Genomic DNA, 25,748 nt, shown 5'->3' on the forward strand with positions numbered 1-25,748 from the left:
CCAGAGGAAGGGTCTGCAGGGAAATCCAGACCCAGGCTGCACACAAGGGCCATGGCAGCACACAGCTACACCTAAGCCACCTTCCCCCATTAGGGGATCCCAGCAGCATCTCAAAATTAAGAGACAAAATGTATTTTGAGTGATTTTTATGTAAACATTACAAGTATAAAGACTTTGAAAAGAAACTTTATCCAAGAAATCAGCCTCCTTACCAACAATCAGCCAGTCTTTAGGAGCTGTTAAACTTTACCATAATCAGCAAGAAATATTTTTTATAGGACAGATAAAATAGTGAGATCCAAGAACATTTATTTATTCAACTTCTAAAAATATTGTTTTTTACAATCACATAGTCCATTTTCTTTCCTTCTAGAAAAGCAAAACTTGTAACAGTTTTGCAATATTTCAAGCACATCTGGAAAAGGTAATGTACTATACATGTGTGGTTAGTTCTCTTAGGGGAGACCACTGTCACCAGCAAAGGGCTATAGCTATCTCTGCAGGCAGAGACTGCAGACTCTCAGGCCCCCTACCCAAGCCTTGCAGTGGGTGCATTTTAGCACTTTGCTGAGTACCCTGATACAGGCCATGAAGAAAAAGGCTGCTGTGTTCACTGCCCTTGGGCATGTGACCTGCAGACACCCTACCGCATTTAAAACAGGACTGATACAAACCACTGACGAACATGCAAGACAAGACAAGTGCATGAAAGATTGCTTGTGAACCAGGTTTTGCTGTAATGATTAAGGCCTCTGCCAGCTAATCTGCTTGCTGGCTTGCTCCTCCAGTTGCATGGCAGTCCCCAGGGCATCCAGTGTTTCTGTAAAAAAAAGGGAAGAGCAACAGGGTGACTGATCAGGAAGCTGAACTCTCCAAAACAGCTGTCAGTCTCAGCAGACCTCAGCTATGCAGGCCTGGGTGCTCAAGCCCCCACAGGTATGCTGGTGTTACTTTCAGGTCTTTGGAAAAGCATTACTGACAGTGCTAGTCAGATACAGGCTCTAACATACCTCTGACACTAAGGAAATTTCTTGAGCTGTCCTCTATGAAGTACTTAGCTCTGCTCACAAAGGTCTCAAGATCATAATCTGGTTTCTCTGTGATTTCCAAGAGGCAGTCAAGTTCAGTAGCCATTTTCTGTATTTACAAGGATAACAGTGATGAGAAATGGAGTTTCTAGAAATTCAATTAGTTTCTTCAAATCTGGCAGTCTAATCAACATAGCTGAACTTCTACAGACCAGGAGCCATCAGTGTTCATTAGCAGCAAGTAGAGGTTGCTATTTGGAGGGGAAAGGGAATTGGCAAAAGCACTGAAATGCCCCAGTTTAACCAGCTAGGCCAGAAAATACAGGAAAAAGTTGGCAATGAGGAAGAAGTAACACCAGTAGTACAGCATCTTGCATTGGTACCTCCCCAGCAGCACTTGGCCCAGACAAAGCAAGCTGCTATCAACATATAGAAGGTGGCCTGGGCTGGGTTTGCTGCTCCCTCATACCTGTCTCAGTTCTCTGAGCTGTTCTACAACCTTCTCCTCCCGTTCACTAATTTGAGTCATAACCTCTCGATAGTTGAACATGTGTGGAGAGAGTTCTTCCTCCTCATCCTTGGAGAACTGCAAGAAACAGCCCAGGTAAGAACAGCAGGTTGTTCCCAGCTTTGAGTTCTGGTTAGCCCACTGCCCACACATACATTGAGTTGAAGACCCGAGCCTTCAGTACTGGTCTCAGCCTCCTCAGTCTCCATCTGACACTGAGTTTCACCGCCTCCATCATGAGGGCTGAGCTCTTTCACTCTGCAACAAGATTTGTCACTCAAATTCATCTTTCATCAGTTTCTTGGCTACAGCATCACAAAGCAGCTGCTGCAATCAACCAATCAGCACTCAGCAAGAAACAATCAATTACACTTTAAGAGTTACACAGTTACCACCCCCAGAACAGGCTTATATGGGCAGAAACTCCTGAATACTGTGGGAAGGAAAGCCAGGAGATGTTTGTGTTAAGGAAACTTTTCTGTCTGGCATCCAGGAGCCACTCTGGCAGTTACACTGGCATCAGTTGAGCTGGGACCAAAATCCCTTCACAGCAGGTGGTACATACATACCCCTTGAATTTAGACCCTTAGGTCTGTGTGTGACTATGCTACAGCAAATATACTATGAAGGTTACAGTCTTAGATTCTTAAGTACGTTAAGTATTTGTAAGTTAGGCCTGTGAGTGTTGTGCTTATAGTAAATTCAATAGAATCTAAGGTTAAATTATTTAAATTAGGCTATGGATGAAGTGCAGTTAAAATCTTTAGGCCTGAACTGTTGGTCAAGTCCAGGGCTATGTTTGACAAGGGGGTCACATGAACCTTGTAACTCAAGGGGAGGGTCTCCTTTAGTCCTTTTCATCTTTACCCTTTCTTTTTCTAACCTTACCCCTTTTTCCATTCCCCAGGTTTCCAGGTAGATAATTTTAAGTTGATTTTAATTTTAGATTGATTGATTTTAGTCAATTTTCTCTTCTGTGTACTTTAACCACCTAGTCAGTAGTATAGTGAACCTTGCCAAAAAACAGTGTCTTTCATTTAATCTTGAAACTGTTTTTGCTGCTACCTTTGCCAGTGATTCTTTGAGTGAACTAAAACACTCATTCATGACACACATTCTTAGCACACCCTTACAGATGGGTCACAAAGTACTACCAAAAGTAAAAGGCATAGAGATAACCATTCAGGACAGGGTAAACTCCCTTCAAGAACTAGGGCAGTCTGAAGTCTAGCATGAGAGGAGATTCCTTTGAGGAAGAGACCTTACTCATGGTTTTACATCATCTCTATTATGTCTCACATACAACACCCAGGCTGGTTTCATATGACAGCTCTAAGGTACTTTGCTCTTAACAACCATCCTCCAGGTTGCCAATACAAACAATCCAAGAGAACTTGAGGTGCCAAAGGTCAGAGTAAAAGCAGCTAAAACACTTAACATCTTATTTTACAATAAGATTATAATCCCCAGGTCAGAAAGGCCATTACCTGTCTGCATATCTCAGTGTGTTTAAGGTGTATTCACACGAACTCATGCCTGGAGAAATCATTGCTATCTGCAAACACAAAAGAAACCTTAGTGACTCCCATCTGACTTTTGCTCATTAATGCTCCTACAGATCTCATCACAGAGCTGGGACATTTGAGGACAAAGGGCTGGAGTTGAGACAGCCAAGTCAATTTTTCTTTATGGATTCAGTAGGACATGCCAGCACCCCTGTATCCAACTTTCCACTGTCTTTGTGTGCACCTGCTGTGCTTCACCATCCACAGAAAGCAAAGCCCTTCGAGCCCACACCAACCTCTCCTGCAGATTAAAAAGACATCCACAGCCCTGCTTCTACAAGAGCTGGGCACAACTCACAAATTTATTATCTTGCTCACCCTGGACAAGTTTCCATGAAGAAAATATTTGGTTTTTTGGGTTTTTTTGTTTGTTTAACAAGATCTAAAGCTTTCTGATTTAAAAAAAAAAAAAAAAAACACCTCTTGCTGTAGAGGAACATGCAGCTATTTGGTTGAATTATAGAACCCAAGCATTGTGTTTGACATGTGCATACTCACCATGCAGGTCCTTGAGTTTGCTCCTATGAAGGAGTCTCTTAGCACCTGTGTCAGCTTGCTCTCCCGAAAAGGGGTATGAGACTTGTTCTGCCCTAAAGCTCGGATGCACTCCTACAAAAAGACAGTATTGTGAATGCAGTGTTGGCACCTCTTCAAACAGCTCTGCAAGCTATCAACCACCAATTGCTGGTAAACCCAACAGGCTGAAGAATGGTCACATGTATTGCTCCAAGTTCTTCATACTCTTTAAAATATACTCCAGGTATCTGACTGTCACAGGACAGTAGGTATAGCCATTATATGTCATAACCCCCCCACTAAAAAAGGTCATATTGAATGAAGCTTGAAACAGCTGTACCAGTGTCTGGCCTGACAAGACTGCACTACTTTCCTGGAAACACTCTAAATGGAAGTATACTCTATTTTTAGGTTGCTCACATCCTAAATTAGTACTTTTTCAGTTTTTTCCTCGTACTGGAATAAAACAGAACAGATAACCCCAGAGTTAGAATCCACATGTGGATTATCACTCTGGTCCAGGAGCTGTAGCTCACCTTCAAAGCCAGCAAGCTCTTATTGATTTCAGCACCTTCCATCCGTGTCTGCCGATCAGCATTAGATGTGTCTGCACCCCTTTCATTTCCTGCCAGATCCACCAAGGAAAATTTGCCAATCATTTGTCCTCTTCGGCGCAGGATGATTTGGAAGCAGGCGTGTGACCGGGAAGAGCTGGCATTTGCAAAAGTCTGCCCAGATGTCCTTCAGCAGAGATGCAAACAAGCCTTAGAAATGTGTAACAAAACAACAGGTCCTGACAGCACTAGATAAGACCTGTAGCCATTCAATTAACCTCCTAGGGTTTATCCCACACATTAATGCTTTAAGTTTGTGTGAACTATAGAATTGTTTCTGATATAAGAGCACAGAACTACTTGTGAAAAATACCAACCTTCTCCCTGGTTATACAAGTTTAAGGCTATTTAAGCTGCCTGGCTCAACTCAGCCAGCCTACATTGGAATGCCTTTCTGAGTGCTAAAGCCTCACATGCACTTGAGCTGGAAGTCACACCTTCAGCACACCACATGTCATTTTCCTAATGCATCTGCCATTATACAGTAAGCTCAGCCAAGCTCCCCACTAAACAGCATTAGCTGTGCTAGCACATTACAATCATGGTAAATCCCTTTCTCCAGCCAAGCTGGCTTGGCACTTCACCTCTGCTGTGCAGCTGCACCTGCCCCATTACTGCAAGGCACAGAGTGACATCTTTTAATTTAAATCTCTCTGTGACCTTCTTTATCATTTATTCCTTGAGAATGCTGGCAGGTTCACTGTTCCACCATCATCCCTGCTACTGGGAAAAAAGGAGGGAGTAGCCTGAAATGTAAAAACAGCTCACGACTAAATTGCTAGCCAAAAAAAGGCTGTACAGAATGCTGAATAAGCTTTTAGGATGTGCATATTTGCCCACACAGTGCACTACAGAAGCCAAGAAGCTCTCATTTGCCTACAAACATTTCCACAGCAATGGCAACTTAACTGAAGCAGATAACACTTGGTAATACAGATTTTAGCTCCCAATTAAAGATACCAGTATGATGGCAGAGCTGCCCCTACTACAGCCTTTCCTGCCAGGATGATGTGCCAAGCCTACAGCTGTCCCTTGGCACCTGCTTTCAAGGATTCTTTAGACAGGATTCCTGAACAACATGCAGTATTTTTGTTGCCATTGGAATAGCTCATCTGGCCTGCAGTTAAGCCAAACCATTTTTGCAATTATGGTTCATACCAGCTGCTGTTCCTCGATCTTACAAGCCCACAGGGAGCTACCTGTATTCCTGTGGACTAGCTGATACTAGAAAGCACCAAGGCAGCCATCTTCCCATGTAAATGGTTTCTCTTATTGGAGTTCCATGAGGATACATGAACAAGGAGCTCTGACACTTCCTATGGAAGGCAGGCTGAACCCAGCCCATCCACTCCTTTGTTGTGTAACCACTCCCTGGTATTCATGCAGAGGTGCTGCTCAGTGCCTTTACTGGGAACAACAAGCTTCTGTTTAAATCTCAAAGCACCAGCTACAGCCATCATATATGCTTTTCTAAACATGGAGGTGCAACAGGACATGACTCTTCTTTTATAGATTTTAAGTCACCACACCTGCAGGCACTGCCCATCAAGATCATTTTGATGACATCCTCAGCACAGCTAACTGGTTTTTCTTGGAGACCAACAACCTGGACCTGTTGCTTGCCATCCTCCAGGACTCGAAGTTTGGCCTTCTTATTCAAGAGGTCAAACACCTATATTTAGGCAAAAAGATTGAGGCAAATCTGAACAAGGACTCCTTGTAAGTATTTTCTTTGTCTTTGTATAAAGCTATATAGAAACAGCATCTTTAACATAGATTTCAAATTCAAACCAAAACACACCAATATAAACACAATACATAGAACTATAGAAGGTATGAAGTTTGACTCAGCTACTGAAATAGTCAACCAAAGAAATCAGGTCAAGATTTAAAAATAAAAAAGGTCTTACTTTTCCATTGTATATTTCAAAGAAAGTCACATAGACTTCCAGATTCTGATTCCTGTACCTGGGCTGGTTCAGGAGGAGGAAGACATCTTGTGCTAGTGAGGAAAGACAGAAGTTTAGTTAACTGGTTTAACACATTCTAGTTGCTACTTGATCTACTGTCAAACACTGCACAGCTATAAGGCAGTGTCTAGCACTGAGTGACAGTCGTCCAAACAAACGCTAACAATCAGTGCTGTGCTACCATCTGGAGAACAGATTGAGCAGCATCCTTACCCAGGGACTGAAAACAGGGAAATACAGGAGTTTCAACTGCTAATGCCACCCACAGATAACAATCCTTACTGCTCTGAGGGAACACTGGGATCCTCTATTGTTTTGGACAGCCCTGAAAAAGTCACATGTTTGTGTTTCAAGTACATCTTGCAGAAAGTTTAGAAAACATGCATCCCTGAACATCTGCATTGCTGAAGTTTGGAGACAATATACCAGCTTAGTTGACCCTGTGGCTGGATCCAGTGCAGCTTTTCACAATTAGGCTCCAGATTTTGAAGCTAAGCTGAAAAGCAAAGACTCCCTCAGGGCCAGTCATAACTATTTTTCAGAGATCAGCCAACAGTTGTTCCTGGTTCAGCTGCCTTGCTGCTGACTAAATTCACACTGTGTCTTTCTAAAGGGAAGGTAAAGGTCAGGTTTTGTGGTACTTTCTAGACATTATCAAGGAGAGGCTTCTAAGCATCTGTTTTCTGAAATAATTTTGGACATGCTAGGGTTTTTTTTTGTATTTAAGACTTATGGAAAGAAACACAATACATACATCCTTTTGCCTAACAATTTTTCTATCACAAATGGGTAGAATTGTGTTGTACTCAGATATGTCTGAGACAAAAGCAAAGCAGAAGAATCAAAATTAAGTGGTTCTGCCCAGCAAATGCCTAATTAGTAAATTTATCAGAAACAAGTAGCTTCTGGTGAGTTCAGTATGGATGTAGACACTTACAGGCTAGAGGAAAAATATTTTGTGAAATGAATGAAAAAATAATCATACCTCCTGCAAACACCATCTCTTATTCATGAAAACACAAATACTTTATGTATCTTCTACTGTGCATGTTTAAAATAACCATAAAAAACAGATCTTGCCTAGTTAAGAAAAATAAGCATTAATCTGATTTTTGTATGTATAGAAGAATCAACTCACAGGCAAAAGCATATATGCCCCTTGAGGCATTCTGGCCTCTCCCAGAGAAGTCTCCACCCATAGTCTGTGAAGAGAAAAGGCCAGAGGTCAGGCATGGCACCAAAAAGTCAGCCTATCTGATCTTAGTCTGAAAACAGACTAGGAAGTTACAATAGATAAACCCCAATGCCAGCAAGATTACTGGAGCACAGTGCTAAATGAGTTTGCAGCTTCCCTATCAGTTCAAAAAGAAGATCTGGCCTACACAAAGCAGTGCACCTGTAAGGCTCTGGGGTGCAGAGTCAAAGCAGTTGTTCCTCCAAGGAAACTACTTTGACAGTGCAACCAAACAGCCTCTAGTCAGAAGGGAAAGCTCCATTTGTTAGGATCTAGGTCAAATAACATTTTTTACAACTACTTGCAAAAGTTAACATGAAAATACAAATTTAGAGCAGACAGTACCTTTAATTCCTTTAACCAAAGTATCTTTAATTACAAAAAATGTTTCAGTTAGTGCTATCCTAGTGACTTGCTCTACCACTTATTTAAAACACGGCTCAATCCCATGACACATTCTCAATCTAGCAGAGTTTAATGTGCAACACTCCAGTCTCGAGGTGCAGCTGTTGTCCCTGCACTAGTTCTGCCCTAGGACTAGGAAGAGAAAGTAACCTGTGATTTTAGTGCATCACAGCTGTACTCCTGTAATGAGGCTCAGGTAAGCAGGTTTCTCTGCCCTTTCCAGTGCAATGAAGGCAGCCTGTGTTCAAACTTGTATAAAGCTCCAACTTTTTGTCTGGATTACTGGAAAAGATCTACAGCTCACTACATAACACTAAAAATAGGAGGTCCTAGCCTAAAACTTGCCTCTATCACTGAACAACAGCAATGACTGTCTGATTACTCAAAGCAGTGCATTAGCCCAGTCCAGTGCAGATCACTGTGGTTTGAAGTAAATGCATTTGCAGAGTAAGACAGCACATTCACCTCCACTATCATGCTGTGAGGATTCTTCCCCATAGTTCCCAGAAGACGTTAAAGACAAAGCTGTTAAAAGTTTAGAGCAAGCTTTCTCTTTTGAGACAAAAGAATTTTCATAACCCTTAAAGCTGCAACTGTTAGACTGGAAGGAGTGGTTAGAAAGCAAATACACTAACTCACCCAGTTCACAAACAATACCAGATCACTTAAATATTTATGTGCATCATGAGGCTTATTTTTATATAATTGCTGAATTCTTTGGAATGCCTCCAAGCTCAAAGCACAAGAGAGACTGGCCTATGTCTGATGTAGGCTAATAGCCCCTCTATACAGACAGGAGTTAAACAGCAACAGGCATTTGAGGCAAGGAATAGCTATGACTAAAACTGACATATCAATACATCCTAAATCTTTGAAAAGCCAGATTTTCTTTTTTCTAAAGAGAAAAAAAAATATATATTTCTTATTTCTTTTTTTTTCTAAAAAGATTTTTTCTAAATCTTTTCAAAAGCCAGTACAATTTTCCACACAACCTCAAAGGAAACCCACTAGTACATAAAGCTACAGAAAAAGAGTTAACATCTTACAAAGTATTAGCTTTAAGACAATAAAGCCAAGATCCAATCCTACTCATACTCAAGCATCAGGAAGCTTTGAAATACTTTATCAAAGCTAGAAAATTTGAGACCTTGGAGAAAAACTTACATGTGTCTTGCCACTGCCTGTCTGGCCATATGCAAAGCATGTCGCCTTCCCACCCTCAAAGATGGTCTCTACAAGAGGTCTAGCAGTGAACCTGAATATTCAAAAGAAAAAAATAGTTACAGCAAATATTTCATACACTGCTTCATCAGCATCAGTTTTAACAAGAAACGAAACTAAAAAAAAAAGCAACTCCTTAAGCAATCAGTAAGGGTATGCCAAAAATAAGCCTTAGACTTTTCAGTCCTTCAGCTTCCTCCAAAAAGGATTCTAATACTTATTTCAAGTAAGTTTCTTAAGCTTAGATGCCATCTGGCCACAGCTCCATGCTTTTATCTGAAAGTCATTTCCAGTAAGTAGCAAGCATTACCTGTATACCATTTCATTCGAAGCAGTTTCATCAAATGAAAAGTCAAATCTAAATGTTTGGGTTTCAAGGTATTTTGTTAGGTCCACTTTCTGCTTTGGCTCATGCACCATCAGGACACACTTGCTCGGAACAGTAACCACATCACATTCCTTTTTCTGAAGTTCTGTTGACAGAAAAGACCCTCGGTTTTAACAAAAACAGTCTGAACAAAGTCAAACTGTTCAAGACAGGACAGAGCTGTTTGGTCAGTACACTCACCTTGCTTATTGAGAGGGCGCTTTCTCACACAGACACAAATCCTGTGCTCTTCTATCTAAAAGAAAAGAAAATAAGTATTTCCCAATTACACTCACTCTATTACAGAGAGATCCAGTGCTCCCTCACATCCATTTTACTTTATGCTGGTCAGAGTTGCTTCTGAGCCGACCCACTCATGCAGGGATGTCAGTCTTAAAGTGCATTCAGTGCAAAAGGAACACTACAAATAATTTACCTTTATGCAGCATTCTCCAACATGTAGGACAAAAATGCTTTCCAGCAAAATTTATGGTATCAATACTGCAGCTATGGTCAAGTAATTATTCAGGAAAATTAATATTTTCATTTACCCCAGAGGTTTTTGTTAACCTGGAGTTCTTTACTGATTTATTTGTGCAGGACAGCTACACATCAGATGAGCTGGGAGTGCACATGCCATTGGGTGAAACAGAAGGGAAAGGTAACGAGCTCTTCTCCTGTCACACACAGCAATAGGTACACAGGGTTTTTTAATGGCTGAGGGTATTGACCAAGCCAGGGTTCTCTAGTTTTCAACCTCTACTTTTGCTCCTCCACTTTTTGACATATTTAAAAATTGATCAATATGTTCTGTAATAGGGCAACAGACCATTTTAAATTGTGCCTATTCCTACAACAATGGCTGTGCAACTGATGGTCACACATCATTGCATGATAATTGTTGAGCCACAGACTCTTCACTAGTGACAAAGTAAAACAAGACAGCTTAGCCCTAAATAGGGAAGGCAAGTGACCTTACAGATATCCCCAACTTCCTCAAGCTCACAATATGCTCAGAGGATTTCCAAGGTGCAACGATGCACCAACTGCTTGATGCCAACATTTTCAGTACAAAATAGAGAAGTCTGTCCCCAGGCTGCAGTTAGTAGCCTCAGTATTTACTTACTGGATCACTTATAGATATTGGCTGGCAGTTTAAAGTTGCTCTGAATGCCTGGATCATACGTGCAAACTCCCAGTTTGGATAGCTGCTGTCAAACTCCTGCATGGAAAACCATGGATGTGAATGCAATTGATCTGTTACAGCAAAAAAAGGCCACAGAGACTATTAAACAAGCAGGTGTATGCAATTCAAAGCATTTTACAAGATTCACAACTTCCTAAAAATCAGAATCAATTCATCCTTATGTAGAGCTTTCTAAGAACTAAGAGCTTTCTAAGAAAGCCTGTCCAAAATATGTTTTGGTTTCAACTACTGTAGTCCAGAGTCCTATAGAATTTCCCCTTACAGATGTATTGTAGAGTACTCCACCTGTGCTCGTTTTATCCTGATTTCACTATTTTGAGCTCTCTTTTCTTCTCTCTTGGTTCTCATTTTCTCCATCTCTTTCACAATGTTAGATCTTCTTCGAACTAGATAAAATGAAAACAGTTCCTTGGGTTAAAATTCCATACTAGGTTTTAAGAATAAGACAAATATTTTGGCTTTTCCAGGTTGCTGACAGACTAGCTCATACAGGAAACAATCATCTTCAGAAGGATGGCCATTAATTTTGCAGCACTTCCTTCTCAAACCAGATCTAACTATCACAGAAACTACCTCGGAAGTCACACTACCACCCTAAAGAAAAGGAAGCATTTCTGAGGCAATACCACTATTACAGAATTACACATCTGTAATAAAAAGTGATCAAGACATTCTGTCTTGCTGCCAAAGTCACCTTTTCAAAGCTTTAGTCTGAGTACACAAAGCAGCAATCACAGTGATTCACTGCTGACTGATGAGTCAGTCTTTACCCACTGCTCCCAGGTACCTGGGCTCACTGAACAGTTCGTTCTAGCAGCAGGCAGATGATTCTCTGTATTTCCATTTACATTTTCCAGGGAAGCTTCTGGAACACAACCCAGCCCAGTAGGCCTGGTTCGGCCAGCTGCAGAAAGAAGCAAAGAAGGCAGACCAAAACCAATAATGAGATTGCAAATATCAAGAATAATTTTGTAATTTGTAAAGCCTCAGACCATAGGCATTTCTCAACTCTTGCAGCAGGAGAGTGAACGATCTAAAACCTGTGGTAAATGTGCAAGTAAACTTTTAAATCCTTTGCCAGAAACCAATTTTCATGCAATGCTGCAAATCAAGGCCAAACCAACTAGACAAGAATTTAATATCAAGCCTCTTATTTCAGTTTTTTTTGTAGAACTTAACATACAAGGCATGCCCTCAGCTATTCTTAGAGTAGCCTAGTAAAATAAATAACTACAATTTTGTAATTCAAGGAGGCTCAAGTTCTTGCTTTACTCAGCCAGTACAGGTAAAACTACTACCAATATGGTTACAGGGTGTGTTGTCAGCAGTGTTTAGGCACTTCTCTTCCCACTCTAGCACCATGAATACCATTCCATGCCATTAAGGAGATAGCACATCCACCCAATTTGTTCAACCACAGCTCTCTGACTAAGAAAGTACATAATTTTGCACAACATTGTTTCCAACTTCCTTTGGACAACACTTCAGGCAGGAGCCCTGGATATTTGCATAGGGGCAGACCTCTAGGTCTCTCATTTTATCTATGAAAAAGTTCAGATTGATCTCCCACTGGGATTTGCAGTTTGAATAATTAAACTCACTCAATGTGAAAATTGTTTCACATTAAGAATTCACTGGACTGTTTCTCCACTTACCAGCAATTATTTTCTGTTTCTCCACTTACCAGCCAAATATTTTCTGGTTTGCACAGAAGTGGAGGGATCTACTGCCATTTCATCTTCCTGGAAGCCACACTGGGGTTCTGTGAGAGCAGACATCCTGGAACGGCCACGCACAGCTTTGGAAACAGGAATCCAGGGACACTCAGACACTTGCAATTAATCAGTTGTTCACAAAGTACAGAGCAGATGAGAAGAAGGTGTGGTTAAAAGGATCTTTCCCATTAGCAAAGTGCAGGACAAAGCAATATATGTGGGTGAAAAGTGGTCAATAAACCCATCACTACAGAAAAGCAAACAGTTCATTCCAGATTTGCAATTCCAGGGAATTTCTTTCAGATCCCACTAAGGATTCACATGAGGATATGGCAGTTCCAGCATCCTAACAATACCTAGGAAGGAGGAAGTTCCAAGTCAGAAGACCACTAAATGCTCTGAAGCTTCACACTTGCAGGGCTGCATGAATTAACTCTTTGATGGTGACATGGGTACAGCAGCCTGGCAACTGGCCATGGGCAGCACTGTGCCCACCCACCATGAGGGCACCCACACATAGGCTCTGTGTGGTGCAGTAGGCTGGGAGTTCTGTGGCAGAACATTCAGCTAAAAAACATTGTATAGCAACAGCAAATCTTGGAAAAAGGTCCCTTTGTAGGCACTCTCCATTTTCACATGCCAAGGTATTTCTTTCACTGAGATCAAGTCCTTTACAAAGCTTCCTAGGACAAGGATTGGAATGTTTACCTCAATAGATTTGTTTAAAAAAAAAAAAAAGCAAATCTGATATGAAAAAGAAAGTGTGATATGCAAGCTAGAACTCCCTTCACCTCTCATGACCAGCAATTATTAGAATTTATCCAGAATGAATCACTTATTTCAAAGGACACCAGATCTGTTGGAGACGAAGGGTTCTTTTAAATTCTGAATCAAATTTCTTAAAACCATTCACAAAATTCATTGCTCCCGTTAACTCTTTACCTTGAATCTTCTGCTCATTTGCAGAGACATTAAATGTGACTGCTGCAATTTTAGAAACAAAAAGCATCAGTTTCATTATACTCAGAAAGGGCATTTTATTCCATTTTCTCTTGTCCCACATGCCCAGGCCTGATCTCATCTCACACTCAACAGCACTGTTTCTATAAATGCTGGTGCTCCTGGACAGGCAGATTAACTGGAGGATTCACTCCATCTAAATGGGTTTGAATTCAAGTGATTCTTGTATGTGAGGATATTCAGCATCCTCAAAAATTCTTATTGATCCATGGGACTGAGGCAATATCTATGCCTTAATTAATTCTGAAAGCACTGCTTCTCTCCTTTCCTGGATAAGAGGGAGACTGACACCTGCTGATCTTCTTTAATTTGTTTAGTCTAAGAACATGAGAGAAGCTGATGTTAGCTTTCTAAATGGTGCAGTACAGAGTTTGCAAAAGGACAGATACTCTGACACTCCTGGGCCCTAGCTAGTTTTAACAATAGAAATTATTTGATGAATACTGAAAACACTGCTCCTCTAAGCTCTGAGCAGTGACAAGACTGTGCCACTAGGACAGGCAACAGAAATTTTAGTTATGCAATTAGATTCTATACCTCAGGAGAGCTGTGACCTCTGCAAGGACATGTTTCCATCAACCAGGGACTGGATTAACACACATTGTGTTTTCCAGCTGGCTATCCAGTTCTATTAACAGACCTATATATAGACAGTCCTGACTTTACATCATTTTGCTTGTTAGTTCACAAAATTTATGGAGTTCTCTGAATTTGAGAGAGATCAGGATCTGTACTGTACTCCAGTACAGAACAACTTCTTACACATTAGGATTCTTGGATAACTCCTGCCCCTCTGATGCCAGGGAATTTGTACTGTTGTCTTTTGGGACCAGCTTCCCTGTCTCACATTGCATGCAACAGAAGAGGACAAACATACCCAGATGTTTTGTTTACAGCTCAGTTGAATGGAGAAGCACAAGTTTTGGCTAACTATGCACTTTGAGAGTATCATTAAATCAGCAATCATTCAACCCCAGCATCATACAGTGTATTACAAATAGACCTGTAATGCTGTCATTTGCAATTTAAAAAGCTCAAAGAGTCAGCTAATAAAGCTAAAAGAAGGTAGAAGTTAGGCATTTTCTAACTCCTGACACCTCAGGAAGAACAATTTCTTAGCAATCCCACAGTGACATCTCTATCTACCCTTCTGGCTTTGCTCAACACATTGTACTGACATGCAATCAGGGAGCTGGGCACACCAGCTGGCACTTTGGCTGCCTGCTCTGAAAAGTCTCCAAGCATAAAGCTCTACTTATTGTCCAGGGAGGCTGCTTAATGAGGAAACATACATTTGTCACCACTATTTCTTTCTTGTCCTTTCTACTCTCATTCTGACACTTTTAATCTTAATAATTGCCACTTCTGTTGTTTGCAGCATTTACAAAGCTCCATACAGAGCTTTAAAACTCACTGCAACAGCAACTGCCTAGTGATATTTAAAGCAGGGAATAACTACAGCAATATTGCAGAAGAGGAGAACGCATCAACAAACCCCAGCTTACAGGAGCAGGACAGCAACCTGTTAGGAGAGTTCCTGCCCTCAGGAGTCCAAAACATTGGTATGAGACATTTGTTAGCACTGCCCAGATGATGCACTAAAGTACAGTATTATGGCTCCAGTAAAAGACCAGCACAGTTCCACAAGGGCATAGCAGAGAGAAAAAAAAGACATTTTCTCACCTTCTCGAGGAGCAGGAATTTTTGAAAGGGTTGTTCTACGTTTCTGTTTCTGAAAAACAAGGAATGCTGTAAGCAATTGGAGTAAGCAGCAAACACCTAGCACTGCTCTTCAGGGCAACAGCAATATGACAAGAATTTCTGACCAAAGCCTAACTGTGAGACAAAAAAGCAAGTTAGAGATCTCAAATTTTACAGCTGAAAGTATTACATAGAACAAGACCTATGCAACAATACCTTAGAAAAAACAAAACTACTTTAAAGCACTTACCTGTACAGTTACATTGTCTTGCAAGGGAACATTCTCTTTCACATCAGCAGGAGGTAGTTCTAATAACTCAGGATTTATTGCAATGACATCACTAATGTCAACCTGCAAGAGCAAAGGCAAGATTTTACATGGCAGAATAATGCTGCTTCCACTTAGGGACTGTTTTTTTTCTAATCTGGACTTTCAGTGAAGGCAAACAAACTTGACCCACTGCCTACCAAATGTTACATTAAAATTGCTTGGAAGAGCAAAACAGTAGTTCCTATTCCATTTGAACAATCTGGTACATCTAAATACACCAGACAAAATGTGCTAGTTAAGCCATTTACCTTCATCTGCCAAACACCACACAGCTCTGCAGGTGCCATAGAGCAGTTCTGAAGAGAAGAGCAAAGCCCATTTGGCATCCCCTGCTCTAATCTCCCACTGCTAATCTTAGTAAATCTCAGCAGCTCTGTAACTTCTGTGCTAGGAGAGCATTAAGTGTTTACTGTGTGATTGTGCTTACTGAAATAAACGTCAAAGAGCTGCTTAGACTCTGGGAAATGAAGGATTCAGCATTTAATCCATAACTTAATTCACCTGTATCTTCACTTGCTACTGCAAACAATTTCACCTGGGATCAGCTATTCCTGACTGACACCCATGTAAAATCATAATTCTGCCTTCACCTCATCACATGCACAGCATATACACATAAGCACATAAGAAAATTGCTATATTTTGATGTATCTTCCTAAAGATTTAACATCTTAACACATAAATGCAATTTAGCCAATAATTATATCTGAATCTGTATATTTTTTTTCTATTTGAATGCAGCAGGCACATGCACAGAGTAAGATTTAGCTTCTAACAACCAGCCAATAGCAACTTTTAAGATTTTCACTGAAATCCAGAGTCTCTATATTTCTAGAGAGTCCAGAAGGACAAGTACATTTGCTGAGTATCAAACTTCTTTAAGTGTCAGGAATTCAGCCATATAACCTTCAAATGCCTCAGACCCCCCTCTCTCCCATCCCATCTCACATTGGATTCATTTCATATTGGTGCAGAAGTTCAGGAAATCAAACCCAGCACCTTATTAGTAACAGATTTTAAGGAGACCCTGAAGGCCATAGTATAAGACATAGAAAGCCAATAAACAGAGCTGGAAAACTGGAATCTTAGGAGCATTGGGAGTCGACAGTGCGAGAGGCCCAACACCTCCTTGATCCCTCTGAAAGGCAAAGGGTGCAGCTTTGGCACTGCAGCTCTCACACTTTACCTTGGCACACCTAGACCATTGCTTTCATTGGGTGTAAGAGAAGGAGAGCGTGGAGCGAGCTGCAGCAGCGCAGGCCGAGCGCTGCCCGCCTAGCGGGGCAGAGGCGCTGGGCCGCTCCGGACGAGCCTCGGGCTGCCCGGGCCCAGCGGCGTCGGAGCACCCGGGGAAGGAAGGGGCCGCGAGCAGTTCGCACTCACCTCCTTGCCTTTAGTGGCACCGCTCTCACACCACTCCACGGTCACGCAGGAGTGCTCTACGTTCACCACCTTCACCGTGGCCTTATGGATTAAGCCTGGAAAAAGCCAGCATTAAGCCCAAACCTGGCCACCCTACGCCGCCAGGACTCCCGCGGGCGGCGGAGGCCAGGAGGCTGCAGACACCCCATTCCCCAGTCCTCACCACTGCTCCGCTGGATGTTAATAACGACGCCGGGATAGACGTTGCGGCAGAGGCGGGAGTCCATGGCTCGGGGACAGGAACCACGTCCCGCCCCAGCAGCGAGACACCCGCACAGCAACCGCCGCCGGTTTAAACCCCGCGCGCCGGCGTGCCGCGCGGCCTGCCGGGAGTGGCCGCGGGACTACATCTCCCGGCAAGCCAGGCGGTGGGGCGTGGCTGCCGGGAGATGGAGGCCCGGAGAGCGGGCAGCGCCGCCGCTCCCGGGGAAGGAAGGCGGTCTGAGGTGATTTGCTCTGCCCTGTCCTGCCGTGGGAGTGCGGCTTGGGGTGGGCTTAGGCACCGCTCCCGGGAGGTTCGGGCTAGTGGAGTATCGAGGTATAGCTGAACAGCCCTCAGATACTGGGTATGTGTGAGGACTGTTAGCGTAGGAGGCCAACAGAGATTTCTTCACATCTTAGACGTGATAAGTGCTTACATAACAAAAGTCTTTTTCTGTTCTTAACTATAGAAAGAGAGTAGCTCCACCGAAATGGAGCCTCAAAAAATTTCTCGTCACTCGTGCTTGTTCCTCTCCACGGAAATCTTTAGTAAAAGGCGAAAGATTTATACGATCTGAAGAGAAACCAGAGTATGAACCAGTTTGCTTTCCCGGATGTTGCCGCTGTCTGCTCAACTCTGCAAAAGTCAGGGTGGCGCACGGCTCCCCCCGCGCGCTGCTCCGGGCCCCACAGCCCCGGCGCAGCCCCGGGTGGGGGCACACATTGGACAGCCTCCACAGCCTGGGGCAGCGGCCGCAGCACCGGACACCGTGGAGCCGGACACCGGAGGCACCGCGGGGCACCCTGGGTATGCAAATCGGGCGCTAACGGGGCGGGGTGGCTCAGCCTCAGCAGGGCTGCGCGTCCCCGTGGTGGTTTGACCCCAGCGGGACACCGTAGAACCCCTCGCTGGCTGCCCCCACCCCGCGGGAGGGACAGAAGGGAGACACACAGGGGTTGAGAGTAATGGTTGAGGGATGGCACCCTGTCCTTCAGGTGCGTCACCCACACTACTCAGCTTGTAAACTGGCTGCGGGTGCACTCACCCCCACCGTCTGTGTCATTGATAAAGATATTAAAAGCCCCAGCCAGTCCCAAGACGCAGCCCTGAGGGACAGCGTTTGTCTCCACCTGGGTATAATGTCAAGGCCCATAGCACCGTGACCGCACCCATACAACTAATTCCTATAATCCGTCTGTGAAACCTGAACACGGATGACAGAGGAGGATTCGAGTTTGACTTTTGCTAGATGATGCATTACAGACCCCATTACGTTTTTCTCAGTTGTCACTTTCCGTGTACATCGCTGAGAGCTACTTATGATAGTCTATGATTCATCTGTTTTTAACCAATATAGGGGTAGCTCCACCGAAATGGAGCCTCAAAAAATTTCTCGACACTCGTGCCTGTTCCTCTCCACGGAAATCTTTAGTAAAAGGCGAAAGATTTATACGATCTGAAGAGAAACCAGAGTATGTCCTCATTTTCCTCCTCGACATTGGCCCCGTCTGCTCCACCCCACAAGAGTCAGGGTGACGCACGGCTCCCCCCCGCGCGCCGCTCCCGGCCCCACAGCCCCGGCGCAGCCCCGGGTGGGGGCACACACTGGATAGCCCCCACAGCACGGGGCAGCAGCCGCAGCACCGGACACAGCGGGGCCGGACACCGGAGGCACCGCGGGGCACCCTGGGTATGCAAATCGGGCGCTAACGGGGCGGGGCGGCTCAGTCTCAGCAGGGCCGGCGCGTCCCCGTCGTGGTTTGACCCCAGCGGGACACCGTGGAACCTCTCGCTGGCTGGAGGGACAGAAGGGAGAAACTCATGGGTTGAAAATAAGGAGTTTGATAGTTAAAGCAAAATAGTATTAAATTAAAAATTGTAGGGAAAATAAAATAGAATCACAGGATGGTCTAGGTTGGACGGGACCTTAAAGATTATCTAGTTCCCATCCCTGTGCCATAAGTAGGCACACCTCCTACTAGACCAGATTGCTCAACGCCCTATCCAACTTGGTCTTGAACGCTTCCAGGGTTAGGGCCACAACTTCCCTGAGCAATCTGTTCCAGTGCCTTGATAGCCTCACAGTAAAGAATTCCTTTCGAATATTCAGCCTAAATCTCTCCTCTTTTATTTTTAAAGCATTCTCTCTTGCCCTGTCACTACATGCCTTTGTAAAAAGTCATTCTCTCTTTTTTTTTTATAGGCCCCTTTTAAGTACCAGAAGGCCTCAATAAGATCTCTCCAAAACCTTTTCTCTACCAGGCTCAACAATCCCAGGTGTCTCAGCCTGTCCTCACAGGAGAGAGGCTCCAGCCCTCTGATCATCTTCACAGCCTCCTCCAGATTTCCTCTAACATATCAGTGTCTTTCCTGTATTGGGGACCAGAGAGCTGGATTCAGCAGGAAAGGGCACAATTGCCTCCTCTGACCTGCTGCCCAGGATGCAGTTGGCTTTCTGGGCTGCAACTGCTCACTCTTTGTTCATGTCCAGCTTTTCACCCATCAGAACCCCCACTTCTTTCTCATCAGACCTAGTCTCAGTGAGTTTTGCAGTATGTGTTCTCCAGTTCTTCTTGCATCTGCCATTGTCCAGACCCAGAGGCAGCACTGGGCACTTGGACTTGTTGAACTTCCTGAGGTTCTTGTGGGCCCAAGTTTGTCCAGGTCCCCCTAGATGGCACCCTGTCCTTCAGGTGTGTCACCCACACTACTCAGCTTGTAAACTGGCTGCGGGTGCACTCACCCCCATCGTCTGTGTCATTGATAAAGATATTAAAAGCCCCAGCCAGTCAGTCCCAAGACGCAGCCCTGAGGGACAGCGTTTGTCTCCACCTGGGTATAATGTCAAGGCCCATAGCACCGTGACCGCACCCATACAACCAATTCCTATAATCCGTCTGTGAAACCTGGACATGGATGGCAGTGAGGGATTCAAATCTCACTTTTGCTAGATGATGCACTGCATCTCCGTCTGGATCTATCTCTCTAGGGGTGTGTTGTCTGTGTACGCCACTGAGAGCTTCTCGAATGATACTATAACTCATCTGTTTTTAACCAATATAGGGGTAGCTCCACCGAAATGGAGCCTCAAAAAATTTCTCGACACTCGTGCCTGTTCCTCTCCACGGAAATCTTTAGTAAAAGGCGAAAGATTTATACGATCTGAAGAGAAACCAGAGTATGCGATACGCCCTCCTTGGGCACACACCGTCCCTCGGCTGTCTCTCTCTAGGACACGGCGACTTGCGCGCGTCCTGCCTGGCCCGGCGCCGCCCCGGTCTGTTCCCGCGGCACAGACGGGGATCCAGCCCGCGCCCGGACACCGGCGCTACCGGGGCGCAGCGGCGAAAAGCGTGACCGGGGTCGCTCCGCCGGAGCGCGGTGCACCCTGGGTACAAGAATAAATCTGAATACTAATTTGGAATATGCTAATAACCCAGCGCAGCACATGGGGCATGCAAATGAATCAGAATACTAATGTGCATATGCTAATGAGGCTATCACGACCCGCAGCCCGTGTGCGCGAGGGCTTTTGCGCTCGCTCAGCCCCGCCGCGGTACGCCGGGCCCTGGGTCCTGATTGCAGACGTTCGCACGGTGCCCTGTCGCCCCTGCCTGGAGGCGTTCGCACGGTGACCCGCCGGACAGGAAGGACGGGCCTGCGGCAGACGGACCCCTGACAATGCCCGCTCCGTGCCGGGCCCGCGGGCAGAGCCAGCCCCGGAGCTTCCGCCATTGTCCGCTCGCTCCCCTCGGCGCCGCCGCGTCTCCAGGCAACGCCGCGCGCCTCGCTCTGGCGGCGCGCTGACGTCACCGCATCGCGAGAGCTCGCCCCGCCAAGCCGCCCCGCGCGCTTCCGCCCCGCCTCTTTGCGCCGGTGCCGCACCATGGGTGAGTGAAGGGGCCAGGGGCCTGCCGATATCCGCCGCCATCCGCCCGCTGCGCCACCGCATCCGCCCCGGTCCCCCACCGGGTGGCAAGCGGGGACTGCCGCCGGCCTACACCGTCCGCCATCGGGGGCGGCTGCGGTATTGCCCAGCTGCTGGCGGGGGGAGGGTGAGCGGGCCCAACATGGCGGCTGGTGGATGATGAGGGTGGGCGGCCTCGTCTCGCTGCGCCTTAATTTCCTGCAGATCCTGAGCGCTGGGCTCCCTCCCGGTGTCTGCCGCAGATGAGCAGATGCGGGTGAGGTGGAACAGCGTGCAGCGGACCCATCGGTGGGGTGCGGGGTGGCGTTGTGGAACACTGCGCAAGTTGGCAGCTTGGGCCCTTGCGGGAGGTGGCGTGTTCTGCAGAGATGGTCCCCGTTGGGGCCCTAGCAGGCCGAGTTGATTCGGGGTGTCTCTCGTAGGGGCTCAGCGGACAGGTGGGATGGGGGTCCCTTCCTATAGCGGACCTACCACATCCTGCCAGTAGCGTAGGATGATTGCTGTAGTGTGCCTGTCACATCGGCATCGGGCGCTTCCCAGAGAGTGCCCAGCACGCGAGGTACGTTGGGACGCAGCTTCCCAAAGAGAGCACGGATAAAGGGGTCTGTCTGCTTGTACAGCTCTCCTGGAAGGGATGTGCTCGGGGCAGGTCTGAGTATCAATGATGAAGCTTCTCTAACTGCTGCATAAGGCTGAGTGCACTGTGCGGATACCAACCTTGGAGAGCTGAGGACTCAGAGCCGCGCCCTGCTGCTGCAGCCGGCTGGGCTGGTGGCACCCTCTGACCACGCTGCTCTCCATTCAGGTATCTCCCGGGACAACTGGCATAAGCGTCGCAAGACTGGGGGCAAGAGGAAGCCCTACCATAAGAAGAGGAAGTATGAGTTGGGGCGACCTCCCGCCAACACTAAGGTGAGTGATTGGGCAAAGTTGGTCAGAATTGTGTTTTCCAACTCGAGTTGCTGCTTCTGTGATATTTAAACCTATTAGAGGTTTCAATTCTTGCTGTTTGGTGTGGGGTTGAATATCTGACCCTCCTTCTCTAAAAGGTGGTGTTTGCCCCTCTGCCGATGGAAAGCAGCAATACATTTTTGCAATAAAAGGCAATTGGAGTGATGAAGCTTTCACCTTAGGTAGATGCAACAGACCGTTCTGGTCGTTTACTGTATCTGCCGATGCTGGGATTTGTCATAGTTACACTGACCACATTGCCTTGGAGGCTGGGGCTGTGCTGGGCTCCCTTGGGGGCCGTGCAGCATTCCAGCACCAAGAGCAGCCCGGTGTTTGTTTCTGACTGCAGATTGGCCCGCGCCGGATTCACACCGTGAGGGTTCGCGGCGGAAATAAGAAGTACCGAGCCCTTCGCTTGGATGTTGGCAACTTCTCCTGGGGCTCAGAATGTAAGTATGTGCTGAGCCTGCTGTGTGGGAGGGAAACCTGTGCTGGTCTGCAGGATTGCTGCAGACTGGAGGGATGCAAACATGGATTTGTGGGAAGTTCACAGTGATAGGAGTGTCATAGTTACACTGAGTGACATGCTTGCCTTAACTTTTTATGGGGGAGGGGGACTAAAAAGGGGCTGAAATCCTATATATGAGTAGTTCTTCAGAAACACAAGTTTTGTTCATCAGTGAATGTGGTTACTAAAAGTTAAGTGATGTTGAACAACAGAGAAAGATACTCAGGATGCTTGTGGGAAAGCCTGACCCTAGAACAGTGTTACATTAGCATGTGCAATTTCATATTTCTGCTTTGCTAAGCAAAAGTGGGAAGCCCAGAAACAAGAGGGGGATTCTGTCATATCTTCCCTGAGCAAGGTGGGTTTTCTTTGCTTTACAAGCAGACAGCAGCATCACTTGAGCCTGGGCCCAGGCAGTGTTGAGTGCTGAGTCGGATGGTAAAATAGCAGTAAGGAAGGTGGTGGCTTAGTGACCTGCATGGTGTGAGGGGGCAGGACATGTTTTCAGTTATCTCAGAGCATTGTCTGTGCACTGAAAAGTGTCATTACAGTCAGTATTGCACATGTGAAGGGGCTGAGTGTACCTTGCAACATGGACAAGGTATGTGAGTGAAGGGAGAAAACCCACCTTGTGCATGATCTTTGTGTATGTGCAGGGCTGTTTTCAGGGCAAGTGACTGCTAAACAGTCAAATTTAGTAGCTAAGAAGTGCCTTGCAGGGCAGTCCTGCTCAGTATGGCTTAATTCAGTAATTCTAGCAAGTGCATACAGCATTGAGCCCTGTGGGCAGTGTTAGTGGGCATCTGCTGATCTTGCTAGTCTGGAAAGTTATATTCTAGGATTGCTTAGATACTTTGGAGATGAGTTCCAGCAAGGCTACTGATCCTGGTTTTTCATGTAGGAGGGATTTCATTTCCAGGTGTAGATTTCTGTTCTAACAACAGAAAGTTTGACTGATGAAGAGATGCATCTTCAAGTTAAATTTAATTCAATGCCAGGCAGGCTGGAAGATACTGGATGGGCTGTTGAGTGCAAAGTTATTTAAAGGGTATGTGTGAAATGCTATGAGTTGCATACTCAGCTGTCTGATCCCTGTAGGTCTGAACTCATGCTCTTCTCTTGAAAGGCTGCACTCGCAAGACCAGAATTATTGATGTTGTGTACAACGCTTCCAACAACGAGCTGGTGCGGACAAAGACGCTGGTGAAGAACTGCATCGTGCTCATCGACAGCACCCCCTACCGGCAGTGGTACGAGGCACACTATGCCCTGCCCCTGGGACGCAAGAAGGGCGCCAAACTGGTACGCCTGGGCTTCTCCTTTGGGCTCCTGGCACAGCAGTCTGCCCTGCCAGAGGCACTTACCCATCCTGAACAGACACTGCCTGCCAGAGTAGGGTTGGGTACCCAGCAGTGCCTATCCGAGTTGTGTTCCCATAGGTTGGTTCCCAGGATAAGTCTGGCTCTCTTAATGGAGTGCTCGGTAGCAGGAGTTCTCCCAGAAGCATTACACCCGTTTGTGCACAAGGACCTGCCTGTCGAAATCTTTGTCTTCTAATGATGATACCGTTGTCCAGTTCTGCTACTGAAGGGAGAGCGATGACAATTTAGGATGCTGAGGAAGACTTTGTAGGTTGGGTTCTTGTGCTGGGCAGTGATTGCTTTGGTGAGAAGCTTGGGGATTCCTCATTGAACTTGAGTGTGTTTAAGTGTCTTGAAACTACACTGAGCCACGAATCTGTGAATCAAACCCTGGATTGCTAGAAGGTATTTAAAACCCCACATGTAGCATTCAGATTAATCCTTGCATTAAAAGCAAAGCAGTTCTCATTTGGGTGCTGTGTAGTGCAGAAGCAGGGGGAGACCTCGTCTGCCTGGCCTTGCACCACACCCAAGTGCTTTCATTAATTCTGCTGAGGGAAAGAGTATCCACTGCTTTTTGTAGGAGGAGTGGTTCACCAGGGAAGCCTTTGCAGTTTCATTGACTTGAGAACAGCCTTCCCTAGGGCAATGTGCTCAGTTGTCAGCAGTGACTCTGGTTAGCAATGTTGCATTTCTTGGTCTCAAAAGTGAAATGCAGTACCTGGTTCTGTGAGATCAAAGTATTTGTACCTCAGCCAGGTATGACTTTGAAAACAGTACAGTGTTGAGAATACAAGGGCTTCCTTCATGGTGGTGGAAAACACCTGTGTTAGTGGAAGGTGGCCATTTGTTAAACAATTTTTTTTTTTTGCTTTTGGTCTTGGGTTTAGACTCCTGAAGAGGAGGAAATACTGAACAAGAAGCGTTCAAAGAAGATCCAGAAAAAATATGATGAGCGAAAGAAGAATGCCAAGATAGCAAGTATTCTTGAGGAGCAGTTCCAGCAAGGAAAGCTACTTGGTGAGTCCCTGGCAGCATTAATGTAACTTGTTCTTTTATCTTCTCCAGAGATACCCCACTTGTGGCAGGATGGGGCAGTCTGTCTAGCCAGGCTTCTGCTGTTGATTATTCCTTTTGGGGCTTTGAGAAAGAAAGGGGCTCAAGACTAGCAAAATGAGCAAGTGTGTGTCAGAAAAATGTGCCACAGGCATCTGAGAGCTTTGATGTTCAAGCTCTGGTAAACACTTGAGTGTTCTGAAGTCTTCTGGTGATGAGACCTTTGTCCAGTTCTGCTACTGAACCCGAGCGATGACAGTTTGGAGATCTGAGGAGGACTTCACTAGGGACTGCAGCTTCCCAAGCACAGTACCTCAGGCACAGGTGCTGCCCAGGCACACGGCCTGCTGACCCAGTTACTGCTGAGCTGCTCATCCGTGCTGCTGCAGGGAGGCTGTGTGCAGTTTGTGTTCTTTGGTGTGTGCACTGGGGTGGGGAATTGCCAGCCTTTAACTGCATGACTTCTCCTTGCAGCCTGCATTGCCTCCAGACCTGGACAGTGTGGCCGAGCCGATGGCTATGTGTTGGAAGGCAAGGAATTAGAGTTCTACTTGAGGAAGATCAAGGCCAGAAAAGGCAAATGAATATGAAAACTATTGTGCTAAGAGAACGAATAAACCAAGAGTCTTCTACCCTAATAGGTTGTGTGCTTATTTGTGTGTGCAGTATGGAGAGGGCTTCTGTAGCTCCACCTGCCTTGTAAAATGTAAAGGAAGATGAAACTCTAGGAATCCCTGAGCCCTTTAACATCTTCAGGCAAAACTTGTCCCTGCATGTGCTCAACTAAAACATCTCTGTGGGGTCTAAGTGACTTGCAGGGACCAAGTGTTTGTGAAAAAGAGGTATCAGATTTCGCAGCAGTGGGGAATGTCCAGTATTGGAAACCTGCGAGCAGGAGGTAGGTGCAAGTGTGCACCC

General features: G+C 45.6%; 2 protein-coding genes, 1 long non-coding RNA gene and 7 other non-coding genes across 10 annotated transcripts; 6 read left to right on the forward strand and 4 right to left on the reverse strand.

Annotated features, from left to right (window-relative positions):
• Positions 1-289: 289 nt before the first annotated feature.
• Positions 290-17,109, reverse strand: KIF2C (kinesin family member 2C). The gene is made up of 21 exons (XM_054638207.2): positions 16,988-17,109; positions 16,786-16,880; positions 15,322-15,423; positions 15,054-15,102; positions 12,320-12,433; positions 11,423-11,539; positions 10,921-11,021; positions 10,555-10,650; positions 9,630-9,684; positions 9,372-9,534; positions 9,005-9,095; positions 7,340-7,403; positions 6,142-6,233; positions 5,761-5,903; positions 4,154-4,358; positions 3,600-3,710; positions 3,024-3,091; positions 1,692-1,794; positions 1,498-1,614; positions 1,011-1,137; positions 290-820 (listed from the first exon to the last, which is right to left on the reverse strand). The coding sequence occupies exons 1-21, from the start codon at positions 17,049-17,051 to the stop codon at positions 744-746; spliced, it is 2,154 nt and encodes a 717-aa protein (XP_054494182.2). The 5' UTR covers positions 17,052-17,109; the 3' UTR covers positions 290-743.
• Positions 17,110-17,465: 356 nt separating this feature from the next.
• Positions 17,466-20,443, forward strand: LOC143694656 (uncharacterized). Its single transcript, XR_013183306.1, has 2 exons — positions 17,466-18,716; positions 19,230-20,443. It is a non-coding gene; the product is annotated as an uncharacterized LOC143694656 (long non-coding RNA).
• LOC129124110 (U5 spliceosomal RNA) lies at positions 17,505-17,619 on the reverse strand. Its single transcript, XR_008534774.1, has one exon. It is a non-coding gene; the product is annotated as a U5 spliceosomal RNA (small nuclear RNA).
• LOC129124114 (U5 spliceosomal RNA) lies at positions 18,388-18,502 on the reverse strand. Its single transcript, XR_008534778.2, has one exon. It is a non-coding gene; the product is annotated as a U5 spliceosomal RNA (small nuclear RNA).
• Positions 20,094-20,208, reverse strand: LOC129124113 (U5 spliceosomal RNA). Its single transcript, XR_008534777.1, has one exon. It is a non-coding gene; the product is annotated as a U5 spliceosomal RNA (small nuclear RNA).
• A 272-nt stretch (positions 20,444-20,715) lies between the features above and the next one.
• Positions 20,716-25,468, forward strand: RPS8 (ribosomal protein S8). Its single transcript, XM_054638090.2, has 6 exons — positions 20,716-20,916; positions 21,760-21,866; positions 22,255-22,354; positions 23,540-23,715; positions 24,665-24,794; positions 25,305-25,468. The coding sequence occupies exons 1-6, from the start codon at positions 20,913-20,915 to the stop codon at positions 25,412-25,414; spliced, it is 627 nt and encodes a 208-aa protein (XP_054494065.1). The 5' UTR covers positions 20,716-20,912; the 3' UTR covers positions 25,415-25,468.
• LOC129124120 (small nucleolar RNA SNORD55/SNORD39) lies at positions 21,607-21,691 on the forward strand. The gene has a single exon (XR_008534784.1). It is a non-coding gene; the product is annotated as a small nucleolar RNA SNORD55/SNORD39 (small nucleolar RNA).
• LOC129124124 (small nucleolar RNA SNORD46) lies at positions 22,060-22,163 on the forward strand. Its single transcript, XR_008534787.2, has one exon. It is a non-coding gene; the product is annotated as a small nucleolar RNA SNORD46 (small nucleolar RNA).
• On the forward strand, positions 23,964-24,036 carry LOC129124121 (small nucleolar RNA SNORD38). Its single transcript, XR_008534785.2, has one exon. It is a non-coding gene; the product is annotated as a small nucleolar RNA SNORD38 (small nucleolar RNA).
• LOC129124122 (small nucleolar RNA SNORD38) lies at positions 25,036-25,107 on the forward strand. The gene has a single exon (XR_008534786.1). It is a non-coding gene; the product is annotated as a small nucleolar RNA SNORD38 (small nucleolar RNA).
• Positions 25,469-25,748: the final 280 nt, after the last annotated feature.

This window comes from Agelaius phoeniceus, chromosome 8 (assembly GCF_051311805.1).
Source record: "Agelaius phoeniceus isolate bAgePho1 chromosome 8, bAgePho1.hap1, whole genome shotgun sequence".
Lineage (NCBI taxonomy): Eukaryota > Metazoa > Chordata > Aves > Passeriformes > Icteridae > Agelaius > Agelaius phoeniceus.